We start from the raw sequence: 19768 nt of genomic DNA, 5'->3' as shown, positions 1-19768 counted from the left end.
ACTTCAAAACGTAATTCTGGCCAGTCGATGTATTGATCCAACACTAGTTGAAATGCAGGATAAAGACATACATCTGAATTAACATGCAGCCAACTACGGTGGCCCAGAAAGCTCATTGCACGGCACCTAAAGAAAACCAATGCAACGACACTAAATTCATCAGTTTGGCAATGCATGCATGTACTGCAAAAACAACAAACTGCAGAAACAAGTGTTTCCTGGGACACAAATATGACAGACCTGGCTAAGCTAACTGTACATGTTTGCAATAATATCTGAAACACGCAATATTAACCTTATATAAGTGCCCGTTTTCTGAATTTGTAGCGTGTTTGTTTCTTTGCATGTGATTGAATCCTGTGTTTTGGAGGTGCCACAAACCTGCTCAAAGACAATATTGAATCAATGCATGATAGTTTGGTCAGTAACTGATCAGCAGGGTTACCTCCTGCTGTGGAAGTGGAAACCTAACAGTGGGAAAATGGAAAATTATAGTAAGTTAATTATAGTTATAATTTTAGCTCCTCCATTAGGCCAATTAATGCCATAATGTAGCGGTGACGTTCATCACAGGTTTGTGGAAACCTGAGCGCTGTGTGAAATATTGCGCTTGATGAATAAATGCAGTCGTGAATTAAAGCAGACGGAGCCATTCACCACAGATTTCATGGCCGGGCATGACTATTCATCACTTTGCACGCTCGCATGCATTACATCTCCTACTTTCCAAAAAATTAAGTTCAAATGAAACAATCAGCGGCAGCAGCTTTCGTCAAATGTTTTTTAGACGCCAGCAGACGGCCTTCTGGCTGTCATTGGCTTGATTAACCACCAGTGATGCAGAACAGAGTCTACACAGACTGCCATGCGAGGCAAACCTCACCTCAGAATGGCAAGCAGCAGTTTCATCAGTGTTGCAAACGCTGTCATCACAATTTGCCACATAACTGTGGGCTACACACGGCTCTCTGGCTCTGAGTGAAATTCCAAACAGTAAATTAACCAGAGATGTCAGTGTACTGCATTGGCTGGAGAGAATATCAACCTGCCATGTGCCATATTTGGTTGACTGAATTTTAATAATTAGATTTCCATGTGTTGTTGAAAATTAATTTCATTTATATATATTTTTTTTTCATGGACAGAGGACCTTTAGTGTTAACGACTTGTGGCCATGAAACTCATTTCTCTAATCTACAACACTGGTACTTCACCTTTAGAAGTGGTTGCATTGGCAAAGTATATTGACAAAGGACACAGGGTTTGTTCAAATAACCTATCATTTAATTTTTCATCTTGTACAATAAACAGTTAATATTTTTGCATTCGTCCGACTTCTGGATCCAAATTTACATATTTGTGGCCTTAGTAGTATGAAAGTAAGAATAGCACAAATGTCCCCTCTTTCTTAATCCTTTTGGGAAATGCTTTTTTTTTTCCCCCTCTCGTAAGTATTACTCATCAAACCCTCAGATAAGTTGTCTTGTCCATTTGCACTGCTACCAGACTTAATAAATGATGGCATTTTTGTTACTGGGCAGTTCAGGGAAAACAGATCCATGACTAAAAAATTGCAACCATTTCCCCGAAAAAGCCAGAACGTAAAGAAGGAGAAGGAGATACAGCTGTCTGTAATCTTTGTCTCCTCTCAGCCTCTCAGCCGACTCCACCCTCTGAGGTTGTGGAACCATAGATTTGGATCCTGGATTTATTTGTCATATCTCAGTAAAGAGGCCCCAAAATCCTGTCATCTCATTCCACCGACACCCACTTGCCACCCCGGTGCTGGCATCGGCCGTGATGAGCAGATACACGGGACACATGGTTTCATGTGTTGCGCCACTTTAGTTGGATCTGTCCAATCTTTAATCCAGCCAGATGGATTTCTGCTCTGCTTTATGTCTGTGTGTCCCTAAAGGATCACTGCAGCCAGAGTTGATGCTGAAATGCTGATGGGTCCAATTTACTCACAACAGACTTAGTTTGTACAACATGTCCAAAGTCAAAGTTTTTATACCTGTTTCAATGTCTGGACTTTAGGGCAAAGACAAGAAAGAGCTTTGCACCTGATCCCTCTCCAAGAATCTGTAGTTGTTTGCAGGTCTTTGTTGATTCAAGGCAATGAACCACTGAAGAACAGCCTCTCCTCAGAGGCATTCATGGTGATGCACTCAGTTGTACACATGGAAAAGACAAGCGGAAGCTTTGTCAAGAACATAAGAAAGCTCGACGGAGACATCCAACGACTCGACTGCCCCATGATCTGTATTGGAAAGTAATGAAATTAACAGAATCCATCTGCCACTTTACATGGCCTTTTGTTAATGGGACAGCTTTTCCTCCAAAAGGGATTATTCATCAAACAGCTTGTTGGACCAAAGAAGATTAACTAAATAAAATGAGATTAGCACGTGGCCAGAATAGAGTTGGAAAATGTAAACATGTGTTATTAGTAACACTGTGCCACTGATTAACTGATTGTTTTTTTGGTGTCCAAATCAGATTTCTTAAATTCTATCAGCTCACGTTCAATCTACCAATGGATCAACGACATATCTGGGCGGCTGTGGCTCAGGAGGTTCGTTCACTAACCGGTCGTTCGATTCCCGGCTCCCCCAGTCCGCATGTCGAAGTGTACTTGGGCAAGACACTGAACCCATACTTGCCCTGTGTGAATAATTAGGCTAGCTCGAAAAATCCTGTCTGCGAACCGTGCTGTATAAATGTGTGTGTGAAACGGTGAATGTGACAAAAACGGTGTAAAGCGCTTTGTGTGGTCCGAGTGACTAGAAAAGCGCTATATAAGTGCTAGTCCATTCACCATTTACCGTATCTGTGTGTTTATATATACACATTAGATAAACATCAGGAGTCAGGTCAATTAATAATCAGTGTTTTTCTGAGTTCTGGGTTAAGATTTCTGACTTAGAGGGCACTGTTAAATGATCCAAACATCACATTGTTATAAACACAGCCTTAATGACTTTCAGTTCTTTGTAAGACATTTATCTCACATTTTAAACCAAATTGTCACTGTGTATGTACTCACAGCCCAAACACCAGGCTTTGTATTTATAAAACTCCTCAGGGTAGAAATGACTAATTTGGCCTCGGACCAAATTAGGAACACAACATTTTTAAATGTGATGTTTTGCCGACTTTCGTGCTCAATGTAGCCTTTCTTTTCCTCTTCTTTTTTTCCTACAAACAGGCCTTTCTCATCATGTTGACCTAGCTTAATGATTTCGGGTTTTGATAAGAGGTAGCCAAGTGAGCAGAACAAAATGCTTTTCTGTCAATCTAAGAAAGAAGAAACAGTTTAGTGCTTGTAACAAAGAGCACTTAGTTACCTGGAACAGGTTGGTCTGGGCCTTGTGAATATGGTACAACTGGGGTTTACACACACACACACACACACACACACACACACACACACACACACACATGCACTTTTCCATGGAAAGTACTGTCAAGCTGCTTTTGATGGTCATTCTAACACTGCTCAAACTGTTTAAACCCCAACTTTAAAAAAAGAAATCCAAAACACTGAGGTTTCAGAATGAAACAAAATAAACAAAGAAGCTCACACAATATTACTTCCAGAGCCGAACTGATGAACTGGCCCGGCTAACTTTGGAAAGTCTGGACTCTGGAGGATTTTCTGCTTTCAAACACAAAAGACACATAAAGTTCATATCTACTCACTATCAATTTCAAAAGAGCGATCTGACGGAATCAGATTTTGTTAGTCTAAATTATCAAAGTTATCAAACATGTTTATATTTTATGACTCTTTTTTATGATGCTGGTGACAGCCAGAGCAGTGACAGCATGTTTTTTTTGTCCGTTCATCTCATTCTTATGAACTTATGAAGAGCTTGAGGGAATTTCCTTTCTTCAATTTTATTACAATTTACTTCATGGACTCAGATAAACTCAATAAATTTCATTTTGGTGGGAAACGTTGAAGGTCAAGGCCACTGTGGCCTCAGAAAATGTTATTGTTATTGGTAATAACCAATATAGTTGTGCTGATTAGGACACAGACTAACTCATTTTTTTGGATGAGATGATGTAGCGATCGCATTTTGTACCCAAATGGTAAAGATTAACTTCACCGTGACATCATAATGTTGTGCAAAAACTCTCCAGGCCTTTCTACAGTGCTGAGATTGTGACCGTAATTCCTTGGCGGCTCGTTGGCGGAGGCACCGAACCGTCGGTAATTCTAGTTCCCACTCTTTTCTGGCTGTGTACGAATCCTATTTTATTCAGTTAGGCTTAGTTCTTGTGACCCGCCGAGTTGTTTGATGAATAATCCTTCTTGAAGGAAATGGCTTTCAATGTGGGCCATGTAAGGTAGCAGATTTCCTTTGCCGTGGAATTTCTGTTGATGTTATAAACCTTTCAACCTAATCTGTGCGATTGAAGTGGTTAATCTTTTGAAAACGGGCATGTTTCTGGACAAATTGTATTCCAGTGAACAGCACAGCTAGCTTTTTTACTGGTAGAGTTTAAATGCCTCTGCTCAGGGCCCTGCAGCAGGAACTGTGGAGGGACCAGGCAGTTCGTTCTGGTATTCACAGCAGCCGTCCTGTGTTGGTGCTTCTGTTTTGACTTTTTTTTTTCATGTTGCTCTCTCCTCTTTTTTTTTTTCCCCCTGACAATGAATGATGGCACTTATCCCAGGTATGCACCATGGCCTTGCCTGAAATGATTGCATGCATCTTTGGGCAAGCCCCTTTTCCATTGAAAGACATACTTTCCATTTGCCGTAATGACAGAATAATAGCATCACACCTGGTGCTCCACCCTCATTTGCTTGCACGTACAAACACACACACAAACACACACACCTGCACACATATAGAAGTGCACATACACTGACGCACCAGAGAAGAAACTGAGCCAAACCTAAGCAAACACATAAATTCCTCTGACTAAGGGGTTAGAGGTGTTAAGTACCTCCTACAGTTACGTAGGGAATCCCCTCCCAGCCCCTTGTCTCCACTCCCAAACAGTCCCTGCTGCTTGTGCTGCTGCTGCTGCTGCTGCCTCCACTTCCTGCAGCTTCACCCCTTCACCCTCTCCTTACAACCAGGTGGAAACTCATAACCACCTTTCATTGGGTGTTCTGCAGCACATTTTTCTTCACTTTTTGAACTCCTCCTCCCCATCCTGGTTCTGTTTTCAAGGGGAAAGAAAAAAAAAAGAAAACACGCCCCGGCTGTATAATGGTGCCACCTGGATCCACAAAACAACACCACAAGCATCAGAGCTGGTGTCAAGGGATCACGGAGTAGAGTTGAGCAGTGGTTATAAAGTTTCTCAGAATATGGACTTCACATCTTTGGTTTGTTTTATTTATTTGACCAGTATTTGCTGTGCTAGTCGTGTGCAGCTTGAACCTGTTAACACAAACGCTGCAGTTTGTGCTGCAGCTTATGTGCCAAATATTAAACCCCCCCTTTTTTTAAAAAAATACAAGACAATACAATGTAAATTGTTGTAATTATTATCCTGGAAATCCATATAAACACTAATATATACTGCAGGTTGGATGTGAAAATAACATTGCACCTTGGGTCCAAATTTTTGTTAATCTATGTCCTTTCAGGTGATTGAGTCTGAGCCTCGATGTGGCTGCATTGATTTATGGTCTGTCCATCAGTGTGGATGGTCAGCTCCATGGTCCAGAGTAAAATAGAGACCAAAAGATTGGCAGTAAATGTAGTAATTCAGGTTCAGGTTTCTATTAGCACCTGTAGATAGATTTATTGTGCAGTAACAACAGAGGACGTCCACATCTGCAATGACAATTAGACAATAAAACAGTGACGGAGACACACAGACACCCCTGAGACATGGCAGACAAAGAGTACGCCAAAGGATTAACTAAAGTCCGGCCTCAGCAAACCAGTGACAAGATGTACTGTACAAAGCAAATGAATGAGTTTCCATAATCTGCAGGTTGCTAGGACTTATTGAGCTTGACGATTGCAGCTGGAACAAAGTGTGTTCCTCTGGACTTTAAGCCTCCGACCAGATGGGAGAGGCAGGAGGTCACTGGACAAGGAAGGATGGGAGTCATCAGTGGTGGCGTAGCCGTAGCGGGATATCTGCTATTACTGCCTCAAATACAGGGACTCTAGGAATTAGATTAATGCTGATGTCATTTGGACTAAAGGCCGTCTTAATGACTTATTCTGAACATCCACGTACATGCACGTATCTAAATAATAGAGTATTGTTTTCACCATAGCCAAGGCCAAGCTTACACCTTCATACGTGCTGTGTTTTTCTGATTAAAGATACAAATATTTCATCCGCAACAGAAGAAAGCAGCACCTCTGCTCACCTGAGAGGCTGCCCCATTATTATTTAGATTTCCTCTTGAATAATGAATGAAATTATAAATAAGTGATCAGAATAGAAGTTTTGTGCATTGAATCATTTATGAGCTGACCTGTCATTAAACTGCACATATATTAACATAGAGAACATGGCTAAATTACAGCATATTAATACAACTGCACCTTAACTATAGATTGTTATGCCTCTGTGCAGATGATACCCAGAGCTGGAAGCAGAATTTATGCAGGTTATCCATATGTATGTTTGACGATTGACTAGGACTCAAGGATGAACTTGTTAGAATTTGTTAGTTAAAGGTCAAAGGTGAAGGTCACAGCGATATCTCAAGAGCTCAAAGTGTTTTGGTGTAGGCGATCAGCAATGAGGTGGTAATTCGGATTCAAAAGGAAAGCATTTACTAAGCTGCAGAATGAGCTGAAACCTCTCCAGAGTAGCTGCAGATAGCTGCACAGAGCTTTGCTTTTAGATTAGGTTTAAAGGGGCACAAAAAGTTTTATATTAGAGATATCAAAAGAAACCTCCAAGTCGTGCTCCAGATCACTCTTGGTGAGCGCTAAAGCCCTAATAACAAGGCTTCCTCCATGTGCCTTACAATTAAGCTTTGAGTCTTTTTGAGGGCATGTTTCATCTTCATTCCTCAGATCCATCAAGGCCTCCATCCTCCTCCTCCTCCTCCTCCTCCTCCTCCTCTGATGGGGCAGAGGCTGATGAATCAGCTCCACCCTGTATCTGGCTAACTCTGTGGTCTTGGTCAACACACAAGGCCTTGTAGTTATGTTCAGGACCCAGTGTGTGGGGTATATGATCCTGGAGGATCTGAAGCATGGCCACTGACCTACATTTCATCTCAGAGGGGCAGCAGCATGTGCACAGTTCAGTTTTCACTACTACATAGTCAGATTTTCTCTGTAAAGTCAACTTTAATCAGACGTAACAAAGTGACGCGCAGGCTGCCAGAGTTCAGTTAGTGCAGCGAGTTACTGATAATAACTTTTGAAATATTAGAAAAAGGGAGGAATTACGTCTTGTTATTCGTATCTCCCATGCTGTTTGAGATATTACATTTTGTTGCCTATTTCTGCATCATGGTGACAGTAGTAGATATGAGCACAGCAGCTGTTTAGGGAATAAATGTTTGGTTGTAGAGCACGCCCAGCAACCCAGAAAACCCAGCCTCGTTTAATAGTTACTGCCCCAAAGCATTACCCCAGAAGAGGTGATCATTATGTGATATCCACCAGCTGCTGTCCGTGTATTGAGTGTATATGTCACGGTCTCCATGGAAACTCTGGTTTATTCATTTGCACACACATATACACACACAGAGTAACACATACACACACAGTCACACAGATGGACAAGATCTTGGAAGCAGCCAGGCGTATTGTCTTGGACAGATTAAGACCGAATCCATTTTATGCTCTGAATTTAAACAAGGGCATTTTGTGTTTGTGGCTGTGAAGGGGATACTGTGAGAGCGAGGGTGACCTCATCCATCCATCCATCCATCTCTGTTGAACAACAGACATCAAACACTTTGATAAGCTGAAACTTTAAACACTGAGTTTTTTTCTTTGTCTCATTTCAGGGAGAAACTCTTCATGTGGCACCTGAAGCTCGTCTTCCCTCAGAGCAGCACCGAGTTCAGTCAGAGGAAGTGAGTTTCGTAACAATATTCACTTTTCTTGATTCATTACCGATCGAAATTTCTGTTGAAGCACCCGTGTTCAAGCAGAGCCACAGCAATGGCATTGACAACGGCCACTTTACCTCTTCAGGAAACCAAGGTCGCACAAACCAAGATCGCTCTAAACACAATATGTCTCTTAAAATAACCTGAGAGAAGTTGATATTTGCTTTAGAGACAATTTAATCGCAGATGAGGAGTTTGTATGAATTCATCTGTTACTTAGGTTACAGCTCAGTTTGGTTTTGGCTGGAAAAGGAAAATTGTAGGTTAGCAACAACTGGTGCTGACATTTATGAATAAAAACAAACTAATTAAAAATTAACATTTATCTTTAATAAATGAACTCATATTCCATCAATGGTAATAATTGAAAATAAATGCATTTATGATGAGTTGCTTTTTGTTACTTGAACATATTGACCTCAATGTGTTTAGAGCAACTTCACAGAAATGTCATTTAAGTTACAATCATGATGTGACTTCATTAGGATGCTGATGTTCACATCCTTTCTCTCTTGTTTACCTTTTTCCTCCACAGGGTGTCGGACAAACAAACCTTGAAGCAGATCTTGACGCCGTACATCCACCCCACGGAGTCGGACCCTGTGACACGCCAAAAGTGAGCTAACTCCAAAACTTAGCATACTGACTGACAGCACTGCTCCAATTCTGCATCTTACTCAAAAGAGAGTTGCACATTTGTAGCAGGAGTATAATCTGTGGAAGAAAAAAGAACAAAAAAAAAAAACATGTAAAACTTTATTTTTGGGGGCAAAGTCTCCAAACGTTCTGCGTGGTATTTGACTGCTGAGTCTATACATGAAGTTTTTATTTCCCTGTGACCACTGAGAGAACTGTTATGGCTGTCTTCCCATTCATTTAAGATAGGAGCGTGGTCTTGTTAACCCAAAAATAATTGCCGGGGGCGTTGCCTAGATGGCTTCAGAGTGGTGAAACATGCATAAAAACGACTTTGCCTTTTTTCCCAAAAGATGTAAAATCTGTAAACATCTCTGTGTGGAGGCGATGAGGGTATAAGTACGTTGACCTGAGGCCTGTGACTACAGATCTTAAGAGTAAGCGCAGAAATGTTAATGTTATTATTTATTATTAAACGTAGCTTTGTCGTGATGATTCATTTTTTACCACCGACCGCAGTTTCTGCTGAACCCCAGAGCAAAAAGCCAGAAACCGTAGATTTATGTGTTGCATTCAGTGGTAGAAACTCAACCGCACCACAACAATGCACCAGTTGTTTTGCTTCAGTCACTGGACTCGTGAATAGAAAACACAAAACTTGACAACGTGATAATAGACCCAGAAATCAACAGAGGTTTGATAGATGACTTGGACGACCTCTCAGGTTTAAGGGGGCGACGACTGCGTCTCAGCACATCGTTTCCTGTTGAAAAGTTTCAAATGAGCAGTTTCACTGTTGGCAACACAACTGTGAAGTGGTGAAGTGTGTGTTTAGTCGGTGGCTTCTGTTGTTCATAACAACTGGGAAAGAGAGCGGAGAAAAACAAAGCTCGCTCAGTGTCTCACAAAAGCTGCTGTTGTTATGCAGCTAAAGTGATATATCGACTTAAACGTACAAAAACGTAAAAAAAAGAAAAACATGTTTATATGACATTATGGTATAATATCATACACAGCCCCGAACACCAGTGTGACGCACTTACATTCATCTGTTATTGCATCATACACATTACACAGTATATGAGCTTTTTGTGTTGCTTAAAACTGTCTTGAGCTTCAACGCTGTGTTTATGAATCGGTCGTTAGGGGCAGCGCTGAATCAGTTAGACCATTAGCAGAATTTAAATGTTCAGCTATGATGATAATTTATTATATCAGGAAATTCCAAGTAAAATTGCACAATGTTTTTTCTAGTCTCAGCTTCTCGAATGGAACAATTTGCTGTAATTGAGACAAAATTAGCAAAACAAAGACTTAACTGTGGCCTCTTATGAATACGTTAATGCCCCTTTTCACTATATTAATAAACTAAACAATTGGTATCAGTCCTCATTACAACACAGAGAGGCAGTGATTATGGGAATTAAAGATCTGTAAGCAACATTTAACACATCGGGGGAGCACTTCACTAATGATTTAATCAGATGAGGAGTTTGTTTATATCGCTGCAGTGTCAGAACAATTGAGTTTGGTAAATGAAAAGAATATTAATTAGCAGTAATGCTGATTATCAGTTGATTGTATCAGTGGAAATGGCAAATATTGTCTGGTTCTTCCAGCTTTTTTTCAATTTGCTGTTACTCAGACAAAAAAAATACCCATTTTCACTATATCTTTAACATTTAATACAGTAAAGTTGAAACAAATAGTTGCAGTCCTCATTAAAACACACTAATGCATCGATATCGTATTCACAGTTCTTTATCTAAAAACATCAGCTATTTGCAGCCTTGACTGCAGCTTTGGTTTTGATGACCTGTAGCAGGTCCACAGCCGCCTGCATGCCAGAAAAGAGCCCCTGTAATTGAGTTTGGCAGCAGTGTGTTCAGGGATTATGTCTCAGTTACACACTGAGTACACATCAGCCTGCATGCAAAAGAGCCCTGTATGGATTCATGTTCAATAAGCACTTTATTTTTGAAGCCTCTTCGCTCAATGACACATTTCAAATCTATTTCCCTATTGAAAACTGAAATTAAGTGTAGAATATGAGTCCGGTATCTGTTGATCTGTGCCTCCTCACAATTCGGCTCGGCTTGAATGTAAATCTTTCACACGGAGAAGATGAATGGATCGAGTGGCTGTTTTTAATTTATTTCAGTACAACGGAGGAGATTCAGCGAGCGAACGTACAGAAACTCGCACTCAAAGGTCATTTTATATCCTGATCCTTTCAAATCAACCGGCTCAATCCAATTTCACTCTCACAGGCTTCTCCTTATGTTCTGTCTCATTCCCACAATCTTACTTTCTTACTTTTATCTTAAGTAATTTCGCTCTTGCTTCACTTCACTTCTTTTTAGAAAAAAATTCTATTTAGGACTCACGTTTCGCCCCGACATGAATTTCGGTCTTTGAACAAGTTAGGATCTTTTAATACAACGCTCAGTATTTCTAATCTGGACCTCTAACACAGCAGAGATCTGACTCCTCTGACCCGAGCCCTGCACTGATAACACCCACTAAGCCGTCTGCTGTAAAACAAAGCACATTGTAGACCAGTGTAGCTCTTTAAACAGACACCTGACTGACTGGTTTCAGCAGCACGGACCACTGTCCCTCACACATGATACTTCAGGCTGTGTAGACTATACATACAGTGTATCTGTGCTGCGTTCAATCAAGTCTTTGTGTCTTTGTGACCTTTATCGTGGCCACCATGAAGAAAACTGCAGAGTCAGTGCATCATCCAACGTCTTTTGTTCTGGTTCCTTTCAGGTGAGAATTGGATTTGAGGCTGTGATGTTGATGTGAATGTGAATTTCTCTTCCAGGTTGAAGATTTACGTGCACGCTCCAAGCGATAACGTGAAGGTCTTCATGAAGGCCGAGGGGAGAAAGGCGAACTCTGTGAGGTGAGGTTCTGCTCTCCCACTCGTCATCACCACCTTGTTTCACAATGTGAATTATGGGTTGATGTAGGACATGTAGATTTAGAGTTTCCCCACTACAGAAGCTCATTTATACATTTTATTTCCAAGGTTTTCCCACAATAGCAAGAAAATGGATTTTAGATCTCAGCAACATTACACAATAGTCTATATCAGTGGTTCTAAAATTTTTACCACTCCTTTCTATACAATTTTTATCTTTTTTTTGTTTTTTTTTTGCCACTTTTTCTAGAATTTCTTTAAAACTTTTTTTTTTTTTGAGAAATCGTGCCACTTTTTTCCAGAAAATTCTCTACAATATTTCCAAATATTCACGCCATTGGCCCTAATTTGAACATCCACTGACTAAAAAACAGGGATGCAAACAGCGCGCCGAAAAGCGAAACTCGCTTTTTTCATGACCAATTAGGTGACTTGTGTGAATCGTTCAGATCTGAAGAGTTTTTGCTTTGAGGGGGGGGGAGGGGGGGGAGGGCTCAGCGTCTCAGCTCGGGTCAGTAAAGTGTTTTTCTAACAGGCTGACAGTGACAATCACGAGAAACTGAGGCGAACTCATTCATGGTTGTCTCTGATTATACTGATAACAGCCTACCTCCAATGTGGACGCGCGACATGCGCGCTCATTAAAGCGGCGCGTCCGCGTGCATTCGGTGCGACGGCAACGCCGTTTTTTTCCCCCGTGCACGTGGAGCTGTGCGCCGCGGACATGCACGGTTCTCTACGTTGCTGTATCAGGCAGGTGTCTCCACGGAGATCTGCCCCGTTTCAGAGGTGAAGGAAGCCCTAGTGGAAAGACGTCGCCTCCGCGATGTAGAATGTGTTCAATTCAAAAAGTGAAACTAACACATTTTATACAACAGTTAGTTCCGACCGGTCCCAACCGAGCAATTTGATTGGACAACGAGACATTCCATAGTGCTGATATACAGTATAACAGCACTGGGACTTTTCACAGACATAATCACTCCGCTGTTCAGCTGGACAGGAGCTAAGGAGGAGGTGTGATTATCTGCGGCACTCGGCCTGCGGCCTCGTGCCTACGACCGAATCACAGCCGTGCTGATATACAGTACAACAGCACTCCCTCTCGTGTGATATTGCTTAAATATAGGCCTATATGTCCATTACACACTGAATGAAACATCCCATGTCTTTATTTATTAAGTTTATTTTAATAGTAATAATTATGACTTACATTCAGTGAAGACCTAAAAGATCTTTTTTAAAGCATTTTAATATAGAAATGTTGGCCTTCTGAAAACTATGTCCATCTATATGCACTACTTGGTTGGGGTTGAACTACAGGAAATTGAAAGTTTGAGAACCACTGGTCTACCGTATATAAAACCCATTCAGAGTACCCTCACTGTGGTTACATGTTGTGTTGTCAACCACCTGAGTGCCCATTAGAGTTCCCTCATGATGCCTCACTTGGTTGCTCATACTGAGTCGTTACACAATTCTTAGTTGTGGTGTAATTATGTGTCAAGCAACAGGAATCGGGTCGTGTAGGACTGACTTCCAGGTAATTAAAATGAGACAGAACAATAAAACAAAGTGGTAAAACAAAACGCGTTCATGACAAATGCTCAGTTTCAACAAAAAGCAAAAGATGTTGCATTATAGTCCCGTGTGTCAGCATCCGCTCGTTACCTTGACATCCTCAGGCGTCCGGCTGTTCAATCAGACCTGTCAGTCATGACCGATTTCATCAGCGTGTGCGTGTGTGTGTGTGTGTGTGTGTGTGTGTGTGTGTGTGTGTGTGTGTGTGTGTGTGTGTGTGTGTGTGTGTGTGTGTGTGTGTGTGTGTGTGTGTGTGTGTGTGTGTGTGTGTGTGTGTGTGTGTGTGTGTGTGTGTGTGTGTGTGTGTGTGTGTGTGTGTGTGTGTGTGTGTGAAATCAAGCATAATGTGTCTCATCAACATGACACAGCTCACTCGTAAACTCCTCTGAGGCTGCACAGAGTTTGTGAAACGAAGCCTGAAGGAGTTTTAACATTGAGAAATGGCACCGATCAGGAAGATGCTGCTGGAACTTTTATCTCTGTACCTGCTTCCTCGCTCTCTCTCTCTCTCACTCATTCACTCTCTAACTCATTCACTTGCTCACTGGCTCACTCATTCTCTCTGTTCCGCACTCTCACACTCATTTGCTGACTCACTCTCACTTTCTCTCACTCACTCACTTTCTCTTTCTTTCTTTTCTCTTTCTCTCTCTATCTCTCTCAATCTCACTCACTCGCTCACTAATTTACTCACTTATTTTCTCTTTTCTATCTCTCTATCTCACTCACTTGTTCATCCTCTCACTCTCTCTCTCTTTCATCCTCCCCCTCACTACACTCTCACACCCATTCACTTAATTAACTTTTTTTCTAAAGTTAAGTGAATTCTCACTCACTCACTCACTCACTCACTCACTCACTCACTCACTCACTCACTCACTCACTCACTCACTCACTCACTCACTCACTCACTCACTCACTCACTCACTCACTCACTCACTCACTCACTCACTCACTCACTCACTCACTCACTCACTCACTCACTCACTCACTCACCCACTCACTCACTCACCCACTCACTCACTCACTCACTCACTCACTCACTCACTCACTCACTCACTCGCCCTCTCTCTCACTCTCTCTCTCTTTCGTCCACACCCCTTCACTTCGCTTTTTTCCGATCCTTTGGCCGACCTCCATTTCCACTTAGTCACAGAGTGAACGATGTTGTTCGGTGCTCATAATCGTCACACTCCCCCGGCCTGCGTGAAACGTCACGAAACCTCCCATCCTTCATTTTTGTTACACACACACACACACACACACACACACACACACACACACACACACACACACACACACACACACACACACACACACACACACACACACACACACACACACACGCGCTGCTTTTGTTTTGCCCGGTGGGCTGGGCCGCACGCACCGCCTAAGCAGATAAATTACATTTCATGGCAGCATATAGAGAGGAATTACTGAGAGATGAGTGTAGAGGTGTGACAGCCAAGATTTAGCATTAACTGTCAGGCTGTCACCTGTAGCTCTTTTATGAATGTAATGAATGATGCCACATATCTTCACAATGCCAGCTTTATTACGTGCAAATTACAAGGTGTTGTAAAAAGCAGTATAATCACAGATTAATAATATAATTACCCTCATGAGGTCGTAAAGTTCCTCCAAATTATTAAATGCATGTATACATTAAATTTTTTACTGTCTAAATTAACTAATTACGATAAGAAACGTCATTAACTACCACATTAAAGCACCTAATGGTGTTTAAGTGTGAGCTTCTCCCTCTCCATGTTGAAATGCATGTGTGGACTGAATAATAATGTTACATAAGTGTGAGCCAGATGAACAGTGTTTGTGAACGCTTCATAAACCTTGGGGTTTTTCTCCACGTGTTGCCCTACTCCATCACTGGTGGCGGTGGTGGTACTGCAGGCATGTGTCTGTGTGTGTGCAGATGTTTCATGATTTTAGCACATGCCTCAGTGCTCATAGGAGGAAGTCAACCAGAGCTACGGTACACAGCACATGCACAAAATGTTCAGACCCCTTCACCGTTCCACGTGCTGTGAATTTATGTTGCGGTGTGGCCTTATGCTAAAATCATTAAAACTATTTTTACCTCTCATCCGTCTTCACTCAATACCACATGACAAAGCATAAACAGAAATGCAGTCATTTTTCTGCATTTATAGAAAAGGAAAAGCAGAAAATCGGTGTTCAGAGACTCTTCACTATGATACTTTAATCATCATTGACGTGTTTCTTCACCTTGACGGGAGTCCACCTGTGGTTAATACCACTGACTGGAGCCATGAGGTGTAAGGGATAGCCCACAGAGCTGAGACGCTGGATTGTGTCAACACACAGATGTGGGAGAGAGCACAGTGTCTGGAACAACCAGGACACCTCATGCCGGCTGCTCGGCCAAACATTATAGTGAGCAATGGCCTTGGGCTGCAGCATCACCGTAGCATCACTGCGGCATTACACCCGTCTGGGCTTCATGGCAGAGTGGGTTTGAGGAGCGGGAACAAGAAGACTGGTCTGGGGTCAGCGGGGACGGAAAGCTGCTCTCAGGGGGAAATGTACTCTACATCACAACTGAAGCTTAAGCAGCTGCCATTCAGATTAACAGCACAAACAAATGCAAAAAAGACAGGAGAAGCAATATGAAGTGAGAAGTGAACAGAAACAATTTCTGAATCAAATATTATAATATAAATATTCTTAGAAACCTGTCAGAACCTCTGTTGTTATGACTCATGCTTTAAAACGGGACCAGACACCTTTTTGTTAGAGTTTAGCTTCTTGTGTAATATTGTATGAGCCTTCAGGTTTTGTTTAATGTTACTTTCATCTCTGTTGAGACGAATATATGCGTAAGTGTAGAGCCAGAGTTTCGCGTGTCTACTTCCCCTTCTCCCCAGTTTTGTAGCTCGAGGCCTCTCGGTGTGTCAGGAAACACTCTCATCAAGGTGGCTTTTCCTGGGAATGTTTGGATGAATGAGTCACAATGGTTGTTATCATCCACATGAAAGTGTTACCAATTTTCCCCTGAAATAATTTGTAAGTGACTCACAACAGTTATTAACCTGATACAGATACAGTCGGTTATTTAGTCAGACAAGTGGAGAAAGCATGTTTTGACTGTGTCTGTGGTAATGAGTAATGCAGTGGAATAAATCTTCCTCTCGATCCCACTTTCTCTCTCTGCAACCCTTTCCTATCATAATATAACACATTTAAGTATGGGCTTCACGTAATGACAGTCTGCTCAGTTTGTAATTCAACTCTTGGTTAAGTGTTTACTGTCAACTCTGCGTTAAAGGGGAACTATGCAATTCTGGTCACTTCTCCGCCGTTTTGCTAACCCTCCTCCTGACCATGTGCATTTGTTTTTCAATGAAGCCGGCAAGAAAGCATTCAATAGAGCGGTACATAACGTTATATATCATATACGATGTGACAACGTGTATATTTGTGTGGTCTTATCTGTCATAAACAAGGGATTATGGGTTATGGGGCGTGTTTGTGTTGTGGTGCGGCCGAGACGAGAGCTGGGACACCGGGTTGGAGGCTCTGATCTTGCAAGGTTGGTTTTCGGCCAAGAGACACTACAAGGAAGGCAGAGAGCCTCCATTCTCCTTTGTATCAAGTTACAAGTAATTCATTAAACCATCACAATTGCTCTGAAGCTGTTTAATTAAGGTAAAACTGTAGCATAGAAATCCTGCATAGTTCCTTTTCAAAGGGGCCACAGCGGTGGGTAATGTTTACAAGACATTACAGATAACAGGGCGTGTTTGCGTCGTAGTGCCATGAAGCAGTCTATGTTTCTCGCATCTGGGACACCGGGTCGGAGGCACTGATCTTGACAGGTTGGTTTTTAGAGCCTCCATTCTCCCTGTAACAGGTCATATAAACCATCACAACTACTCCGAAGCTGTTTGATTAAGGTAAAAATCTTGCATAGTTCCCCTTTAAGGGTGGTTGAATGGAAGTAGGGACAAAATTAGGATGCCTGGCCAAGGGGGAGAATTAACTAAGGTTAACTGGTACAGTTGCATAACAGAACCGTGGCCAAAGTAATGCTCCAGTAAGAAGAGAGGCCTGTTAAGGCCGAGGTCACATCCAATTCTACGGGTCCTGAACAGGGTCAATCTACAAAGAGGCCTGCGCTTGTTGGATAATGCTGTCTTTAAAAGGCAAACCCCCTAATTTTGAACAGTATCATTACTGTTATGAAGTCATGGATAACGGTAGTCATGGTTACCCACGGGGCTGTTCGCCAAGTCTAACACAAAGGGTATGACTGCATTATTTACCGTTGAGTGTCTACGGGAATATCAACCCAGTCGAATAATGGAGCTCTTGTGCTAAACTAAACGTTGATGTATGACCAGTCAACATCCTCTTACTGGAAATAAGACAGAATGTGCATCAAGGGAGCCATTCAGACCCTTCTGGGTGTTTGTTTGTGTTATTTCTTAATGTTTGTTTTCATTCAATCCACCACTGAGATCCAGAGGATGCCCTCTTCCCCCCCTTTTCCCTTACCTCTTCTTTTCCTCTCACTGCAGTGTTTTACATTTGCCGCCAAAAAAAAGGAAACCACTGTTTGTGCATTCTGTTTTTTTAAACCAACTTCTTGGACCCAGAAAACACCGATCTTTCTGTCCTGCCCCAGCAGTGCTCTCTCTCTCACATATTTGTGGCAAAAAAAACCCCTCCTTAGCCTTCCTGAGCCTGTCGATCCGCTCTCCCTCAGCTTTCCCCAGAGCGACATTTGTTTCTGTGAGGCAGATGCTCGCTCAAGTCAATGCTGGACTGGTTTCGAGTATTGTTACCAAAATAGCAAGCAAGGCATGGACAGCCACAGGTGATGTTGTATAATTGTTCAAAGTCACACTATTGTAATTAGCCGATGACAAAGACGCCTGATCATTGTGAGTGAGATCAGCCAATAGCAATCATTTTTTTTGGCCTGCGGGGCAGATGGGGAGCGTTACATCACTCAGTCACTTTCACTTTATCAGAGTTCCACATGGCCGACATGTTTTTGTTTTGGTGGCCTGGCATGCGCCGGTGCAGTTAACGAGGTGGGAGGCGGCGGCGCACAGCACAGCACAACACAGCACACAGCGCTCCTCTGAGCTGCAGCCACCAAAGGTGATCGGGTTTAAGGTGATCGGTGACTAGGAGCATTAATTCCAATCTACTGATAACGTATTTGTAATGAAAATCGTCTGATAATGATCAGCAGGCAATCAGAGCATCCCATGCGTTAATCTTTCTGCCTGTATAAATTAATGATCATCCTGGTTTAATTAATTAGAGGTCGAGTTATTTGCAAAACAAACTAGTTGAGGTGTGATCACACAAGTTTGAAGTTGCGATGTTTGATGGCTGGATGGAAACGATGCCATCGGAAAGTGGACATGGTATGGTCTCCCCCAGCACCCCAAATATTCTGTAACATAAATGCGCTGCAATACTTACACCACCGTTGTCCTGTAACAACTTTGTAAACGTCTGTGTTCGCAATATCCAGTTAATTTTCGATGTGCCATTTAACTTGCTGCACTTTTTATTTGTAGACTATGATTGATGATGTGCTTCTGCTCCTGGATCAGTGCAGCAGAGCTCTGAGCTTCCCAGAGGCCAGAAGAACACGGAGGGAAACTGAACAGTCACTGTGCCCAAAATACAAAAGCATAGTTTGTGCACTTTTGAATAGGGCACACATAGTACCGGTATACAACATTTCACCATTGTTGGAACCAAACAGCACAAATTTATAGTGGCTTGTTATATTACAATCATCAACATTGCATTTAAACATAATTTGACATTTATTTTGTCTAAATACATCAAATATATTGTGTGTATTGGTGATTAGGGCCCATTGTTCACTTCCTGTTGGTCAGGGCTCAAAGCAGAGTTTGTGTTCTGATGGACGATGGATCCAACAGGCACAAGTGGAGATCAATCCATTAATGTCCATATTTCTCTCTCCAGTGGAATGAATGAGTAATGGTCTTCAATCTGTTACATGTGCATTTCTATTATATACTATATGCTATTTGGATGGATGGCTTTTAGATCGAAGCAACAATCAAGAGCTGAAGACCAGGATTGTCTTTAAGCTTTTATATTTTAATGTGAATTATTTGTAATGAATTGCAATGACAGTGGAACATTTCACCATAGTCCTGTATGTCCATACGTACGTGTCTGGCTCAGATATCTCAGAAATCTGCAGCACACACTCATCTCACATCAATTTTGGATTTTTATTCATTTCAAATTTGGCATCAGGAGCAAACACATCTTTCATGGTCTGATTTATACATTTTCAACCTTCATAAATGAGACCCTAATCAGTCCTAATTACAGACATAACGTAACACTGAAGACTGAGCACTGGCAACAAAAAACAACAAAAAAATGCTGACATAAAAGATTATTAGGACGCCATGGAAACCTTCTGCTGCCAGCAGCATCCAAAGTGTCCAAGTTAAACATGAACCCAAACGGACATTTTTCACACACAAAATATTACAGTTACAAAA

General features: G+C 41.9%; 1 protein-coding gene across 1 annotated transcript in view; it reads left to right on the top strand.

Annotated features, from left to right (window-relative positions):
* Positions 1 to 19768, top strand: part of znhit6 (zinc finger HIT-type containing 6) — a 42292-nt gene that overhangs the window by 17358 nt on the left and 5166 nt on the right. The window contains exons 6-8 of the mRNA XM_083970904.1: positions 7964 to 8032; positions 8604 to 8684; positions 11538 to 11613. Coding sequence (XP_083827030.1) covers positions 7964 to 8032; positions 8604 to 8684; positions 11538 to 11613 — 226 coding nt within the window. The remainder of the gene's footprint in view (positions 1 to 7963; positions 8033 to 8603; positions 8685 to 11537; positions 11614 to 19768) is intronic.

This window comes from Trachurus trachurus (assembly GCF_905171665.1).
Source record: "Trachurus trachurus genome assembly, chromosome: 4".
NCBI classification, from domain to species: domain Eukaryota; kingdom Metazoa; phylum Chordata; class Actinopteri; order Carangiformes; family Carangidae; genus Trachurus; species Trachurus trachurus.
This window is presented reverse-complemented; position numbering and strand designations above follow the sequence as displayed.